General features: G+C 48.9%; 1 protein-coding gene across 1 annotated transcript; it reads left to right on the top strand.

The window, feature by feature from the left end:
- Nucleotides 1-337: 337 nt before the first annotated feature.
- FAM170A (family with sequence similarity 170 member A) lies at nucleotides 338-4,500 on the top strand. The gene is made up of 3 exons (XM_007455842.1): nucleotides 338-407; nucleotides 2,858-2,998; nucleotides 3,803-4,500. The coding sequence occupies exons 1-3, from the start codon at nucleotides 338-340 to the stop codon at nucleotides 4,498-4,500; spliced, it is 909 nt and encodes a 302-aa protein (XP_007455904.1).
- The last annotated feature ends 2,355 nt before the right edge of the window (nucleotides 4,501-6,855 follow it).

Below are 6,855 nucleotides of genomic sequence, written 5' to 3'. Positions count from 1 at the left end.
TCTACTGGGAAAAAGGAATTGTTCTTGAAAATGGGGTCTGTGCTGTTGCAGAGACTGTTGAACCTAGGTCCACAGAATGCTCTGATGTCATCCTTGAGGTCAGAGAACTCTACTGTGGCCCTGGCAACCTTTGAAACTTAACAGCTCTGGTGAGCACTAGGCAGTACTGCCAGTTCACTAAGTGGTCTGAGTTCTTCAGCCATTTAGGAGACTTGACTATTTTTATTTGTATTGAATCATTTCAACGGATTTCCCAAGAGCCAAGAAGGGCCAACCTGTAGGGAAGAGGCGGAGTTGGACGTGAAGCATCTTCTAAGGGAGACTTCTAGTTGGTATGATGAAACGGCGACAAAAGAGGAAACATCTGGAATATGAAGAGTCCCAGGAAACTGCCAAGAAGGGAGGAGGTATGTGGGGGGCAACTTGTCTAGGGCACATGGGTTTCTGCCAAACTGAACCTTCTCTAGGAAGGGGGGGTTACTGAGAACGTGTCACCTGTGAAGCAGGGAGCGAGAGACCTTGTCTCACTGATGTTGCCGTATCCATCCAGAGGGTCCCTGTGGTGTGAGACGGCACAGAACGGCCAGATGCCCCTGGGAGATGGGAGGTCAGCTCCGCTGGTCTGAGGACTCTCTCCTGGGGCTGCCGGGCCTGGAGCTTTGTTGGACTCACCGTAGGCTGCATCCTGCTTGCACAGACCTAGAGGTGCAGCTTTTCTCAGTCCCCGAGTTGTCTCTTATTCTCTTTGATCTTTCCCTGGGGTCATGAGGTGTGGGATGTGAAGGATGCAAGGATGCTGAGAGAGACCCATGAGTTGCTTGGCCCCTTTTACCAAAGTGGAAAGAGAAGCCCCATGAGTTGAAGGCCTTGTTGAAAAATACCTTGAGAAGGGGAATGCAGTTCGAAAGAAGATTGTTTGTCTAGGGATGGTGTCATATTGAAAGCAAGGAGGTTTTATTCCTTCAACAGGAAGAATTTCCCAAAGGAAATCAAGGGAAGGGAAGGGCTTTCCAGAGACTGAGACCTTGTGGGCAGGGGTGAGAAGTGTCCTCTGGGTCCTGCGGGGAGCTCTGAGAGCCACGGGCCACGTGGTGCCTGCGTGCATTAAATGTAGGCGAGTAGCTTGCCCTGGGAGAGGGGTGGTCATGTGAGGAAGTGGGGCAGAGTGGAGCCCACCCCAGAGTTCCAGCTAGAGGCCTCTGCCCCAGATTAGAGCCCAGTAGCTCCTACCGGGCCCAGGGCCCTGGAGACTGTAGGATGGGCCCTAGGAATGGAGGTCTAGACAGCAGGCAGATTTTCAGGCAGTGGCTGGGACAGGCTGGGGAAGGCAATGACTGCCCCTGCCCCCACCATTCAGAATATTTTTCTCTATGTTCCTGTGTGTGTGTGTGTGAGAGAGAGAGAGAGAGAGAGAGAGAGAGTGTGTGTGTGTGTGTGGCGGGGAGTGGAGAGAAGAGCGGGATGAATGGGGGTAGAGTGCTTGTCAGATATAAAGTCTGCGTGGTAAAGTTCTTGTCACCCTGCCTGGACCTGGGTGACACTCGGTGTATGTAAGAGTGTATACAGAATTATTGTTAGGGGTGTTTTATGAGACAGTAACTCATACACCCATGTACACTCTGATACAGCAAAAATATCACACACCCCACATATAACTTCCTTATTAAACCACACACAGCACATGTAGGTATATACATGCATCACTCCTGTACTATGTTCTCATACACCCCACCTGTATCACAGTCCTCTCCTCCAACACCAAACGCTGGAGGTGAGATACTATGTATATATGACACACACACTATGTATATATGACACACACACTATGTATATATGACACACACACTATGTATATATGACACACACACTATGTATATATGACACACACACTATGTATATATGCATCTCCTCAACTCTCGCACAAACACAGCTAACTTCAGCTCTCTCTAAATACCTCTGTAAGAACCAGTCACATGTCATACACACCACACTTATAACACATTCTTGAGTAATGCCAGACTCGCTTTGTACAAACCACAGTAAACCACAGTCTCACTGACCCATGTCAGGGTTGCCAGATAAAATGTGGGCTATCCAGTTAAATTTGAATTCCAGATAAACAACAAGTAATTTTTCAGTATGAGTATGTCCCAAGTATTGTATGGGCCATACTTACACTAAAAATAAGTAAGACCAAATAGTGCACGGGAATACTTACACTAAAAAATTATTCTGGGTTTATCTGAAATTGAAATTTAACTGGGTGCCCTGTATTTTTGTTTGCTAAGAGTGGCAACCCTTATATACTTACCACCAGCTGATGTATTGTATATTTGTTGTATTTTTGTTTAGTGTTTGTCTTCCCCTACTAGAATGTGCAGCATTACCAGAGACTAGAACAATGAAAGAGTGCCGGATACATAGGAGTAGCTGCTTACTGAATCTTGGTGAATGGAAGAATGAACACACACCATAAATACAAGCCACACCATGTAATGAGGAAAAGTTACATGTCCCAGAATTCCTGACTTGTGAACAGAAACCATGCACACAAAGGCCACAGACACAGATAGACACATCTGCACTGTGCTCCCCATGCCAACCCCACACTTACCACAGACTTAACTGATACATATCACTCACTCTTGCCACATACTCACAGTCACCACCGAGGCCTACATTACCAACAAGACACTGACAGAATAAGTATTGATTTGAATTAAATACTGGAGTGTCCACTGGGAACCACACTCTCAACTGTGTGTATTCGCTGCACCTGACACGTGTCAGGCACTTAGTAAATGTTTGTGGACAGAGGACTGATGAACCCACCCCGAGCCTTTCATTCCTCCCTCAGGAATCTCGAAGTCACAAGAGGATTCCCCTCACCTCGGATCCACTGTGGTGGCCCAAGGCTGCAGCCCAGGTTCAGGGGGGCTCTCCTCTGCCTCTGAATACTTCTCCTGTGCTTCATCTCCGCGCAAGCTCGTGTGCAGTGGTAAGGGCGCGGGGCTCCTCACGTGAGGGGCTGCTTGGCTGTGAGGCAGGAGGCACCAGATCCCAGGGAGGCTGAGAGGAAACCCAGGGTCATCAGAGGTGATGAGGGCTCTGTGGAGGAGCCTGGGCAGGATGGCTGAGCTGTTACGAGGGCAGGGATCCCAGCTGAGTCTGGGGGGCGTGTGAATCCTGGTACCACCATGGTGGGGAAGTCAAGGAGCAGGGGCCGGAAAGGTCTGGGCTTGAGGTGGAGGGCAGAGGGACCGGATTAAGCATCTTCAGGGGAAAATGTAGGGTTTGTCTTTGCCTTTGCTTCCAGAGAAGGACAGAGTTCTTCATCATAGACCTCTAGCCTGTGAGCAGCACCATCCAGCTCAGGTCCACACAGCTCACACATACATCCGCCCTCCAGGCACAGCCCTTCTCAGTGCACACATAAACCCCAAGCACGTGATCCACAGTGCTCTTCTGCACCACAGCCCCATTCCACAAGTAATGCACCACCGATATTCCCAAACTCACACTCCTTGTGGTACACGCATCCTTCCGCATCCCTCACATACCACAGCCCTCACCACCATACTCCACACCCCTGTATACAGACACCCCTCCAGTACCCCCCCACACGCAGATGAAAAGCCCACACAGATGACACCAGATACACCACTCCATCCTACGGCCAACAGACACCAAGCTCATGACACAGCTATGTCATGCAAATGTCCCTCCCTCGTCTACCACACCTGCTCCCTCAGCTTTCGGCATGGCCCATGCATGTTATTATGTTTTTAATTTCCTTTTTCAGAAATCCAGAAATTACATCGAGACACTGCCCAGCCTAGAGCACCCCTAGCCCAGGTTCAGGAACGAGGGGTGACCGCTCCCCCATCACAGTATGTCTCCTTCTCATCCTGTGAGGCCTCTCTGTATACAGACAAAGAGGAAAGGGGCATGAAAATATTCTACATGCGGGTACAAGTGAACAAGGGTGTAGCTGTCTCCTGGATGATAGAGAAACCCTTGGCGTTGCAAGAAAAGCAGCTGAGGAGAGAAGTGACCCTTCCTGGCAATGCCACCTATCATGTGTCCACCAGAAACCTGTCTGACAGTGAGCCCACTGGAGCGGAGAATAAGTATGAGGAAAGGGCAGACAGCCCATCAGGGTCACCTGCAGTCAAGGAGACAACCAGGGCCAAGACACCAGACTGGCTGGTGACCATGGAGATGGGCTTCAGGTGCATGGCCTGCTGCCGGGTCTTCCCCACCTTGGAGATCCTCCAGCAGCACGTGCAGTACGGCGTCCAGGAGGGCTTCAGCTGCCACGTCTTTCATCTCACCATGTCCAAGCTGATGGGGAATGTAGAATCCAAGAGCACCTCTGAGGAGGAGAAAGAGAAGCAAGAAGAAAAGGAGAATGAGGGGCAGCAGCCCATGGGGGAAGACCTCTGCCCGAGGAGCCAGTATCCAGTCTATGTGTTTCATTCTCCAAAGGACAGGAAGTGAGCAGGGGCTGGGGCTGCGGAGGGAGCTGTACCTTCCCCGAGCCAGTCCCGTCTCACCACCCCAGGCTCATGCTTCCATAAGGGAGAGTTGGGGGCTTTAGCACCTGAGGGGACAACTGAATGGGAGATAACCGGCTCCTGTGCTTCTGGCCCAGTCATTTAATAATAAAGTCATGACTGTAAGTGGGAATTTATCCTGAGCTTTTCAGCTCCCACAGGAAATTCTCTTTAGCTAAGAAGTGTTTTTCTCTCTTTTGATTTCCACACAGCAACTGAGATTCATGGGACAGAAGATCCCAGAAGACAGTGTGGCCTTCTCTTGGAAGAGGTAAGGCTGGAGGCTGGCACAGTCTTCTGAGCCTATGTCACGAGGGCCCAGAGGAGTCTAAGGGAAGGGGCCGCAGAGATGTGCTGGTTTACTTAATGGCTCTGCAGTTGCGTCGACTTGGGATACACCCAGCACTTCCAAAGGCATTGACCTCTGTTGACTTAAACAAGAATGTGGAGCATTCTGACTAGGAGTTTTCTCAGGGCCTGCATGGTGGACCTCAACTCTAAGAGGACGTACTGCCAGCAGCTCCTCCTTGGCAGAGAGAGCCAGGAGTGGTCTGAAGAGAGGACAGGGGCCCTTGCAGGACCAGAACTTTGAGGTCTGAGAGCCTTTGGCCTGAGCTGAGATCTCACCCTGACCACTGTACCTAGCCTTCTGGGACAAAGGGGAATGTGAAAGAGAGTCACGTGGAAATGAGGTCCCCCGAGATAGGGAAATGTTCCAGAACCTTCGTTGTGCGGTAGTTGATCTGGAGCCAAGCTCACTGTGCTGTGTGTGGCTCTGAGCTTTAAGGCAATGCTGGAGGGTAACCCTGACCAGCAGAGCTTATAGTGCTTCTTGTCTCTTCCTGTTCTACCTCATTTGTTTTCTCCCTTCCAGGGAGAAGAAAGGACCCTTGGGATAGTAGCAGACAGAATGCTGTGGTCTGAAGGAGGATGAAGGGACCAGCACTCAGTCTAACATTAATATATTGTTATAATCATCATATGCAATAAAGGGCATTTTCCAAACCTTTCCTGGATGTTTTATTTAATTACACTTTTCTATCTATGCATCTGTCTATCAGTCATGTACATCTGTATCTTTCAAGGTTTGTGAACAAGCTTTCACATAGGCACTAGAGACGTCCGCCAGCATTTTCCAGAAGGAGGCCTGGAAATTGCTGGGGACTTCTCACACGTAGGGAATGGCGACAACCCTTGCCACACAGACTGTGTGCGTGGCCCTCCTGACTTACTCCCACTCCCTCTCTGAATTTCCTGAGGTCTGAGATGGGGGTGCTGGCTGGAGGCAATGATCACGTGCAGGCTGAATCTTCTCCAGATTCTGATTCTTTTCCTGGGCATATCGTCCTCAAGCACAGTTTCCGTGTCCCTGGCCACACTGATCTCTCTCTTTCAGTCCTTCCCTCCCTCTCCTGCCTCCCAGTGCAGAGAATACTTTTTACATTTGAGATGAGATTTATTTTTTGTTCACAGAATTCTCACCTGTTCTACTGTGGCCTCCATTTTTAACATTCCAAAGCTGAGAATTTTCTTTTTTCTCCCTCATTTCTGCTGAGTCTTTACCTTCCTAATGCAGTGAACTCAGAGTGCCTAGCTGACTGGATGGGGAAAAAAATCCAGGGAGCAAAGAGAAATAATAAAAAATATATCAGTTAATTTTTCATAGTGTTATCCAACTGTATATTTTTAAAATTTAGGAATAATATTAGGAATATTCTCTTTATAAAAAACTGAATTATTGGGCTTCCCTGGTGGCGCAGTGGTTAAGAATCTGGCTGCGAATGCAGGGGACATGGGTTCGAGCCCTGGTGTGGGAAGATCCCACATGCCATGGAGTAACTAAGCCCGCGTGCCACAACTACTGAGCCTGCGCTCTAGAGCCCGTGTGCCACAACTACTGAGCTCACATGCCACAACTCCTGAAGCCTGCACGCCTAGAGCCCGTGCTCCGCAACAAGAGAAGCCACTGCAATGAGAAGCCCGCTCACCACAACGAAGAGTAGCCCCCGCTCACTGCAACTAGAGAATGCCCGCTAGCAGCAACAAAGACCCAATGCAGCCCCAAATAAATAAATTAATTTTAAAAAACTGAATTATTTTAAAGGGTACAATGTATAACAGTACAATAAAAGTCCCCCTTCATAACCCCCCAACCCCACTCTCAAGACTACTTCCTTTTGTAGAGATTATTGATCACTAGCTGTCTGATTTCAAGACTTTTGGTCCATGAATTTACATATGTAGGTGCTTTATATGTGATTTATAGCTTTATAGAGATTTTTTATTTATAAATTATACC

Source organism: Lipotes vexillifer, unplaced genomic scaffold, assembly GCF_000442215.2.
Source record: "Lipotes vexillifer unplaced genomic scaffold, Lipotes_vexillifer_v1.1 scaffold78, whole genome shotgun sequence".
Classification (NCBI taxonomy): domain Eukaryota; kingdom Metazoa; phylum Chordata; class Mammalia; order Artiodactyla; family Lipotidae; genus Lipotes; species Lipotes vexillifer.
The sequence above is the reverse complement of the archived record's forward strand: the minus strand, read 5'-3'. Positions and strand labels throughout refer to the sequence as shown.

Excerpts from the sequence above, each read along its gene's own strand:
- FAM170A (XM_007455842.1), top strand. The coding sequence starts at position 338 with ATGAAACGGCGACAAAAGAGGAAACATCTGGAATATGAAGAGTCCCAG. Across the intron at positions 408-2,857 it reads AACTGCCAAGAAGGGAGGAG|GAATCTCGAAGTCACAAGAG; the intron begins GTATGTGGGGGG and ends TTCCTCCCTCAG. Across the intron at positions 2,999-3,802 it reads GCGCAAGCTCGTGTGCAGTG|AAATCCAGAAATTACATCGA; the intron begins GTAAGGGCGCGG and ends TTCCTTTTTCAG.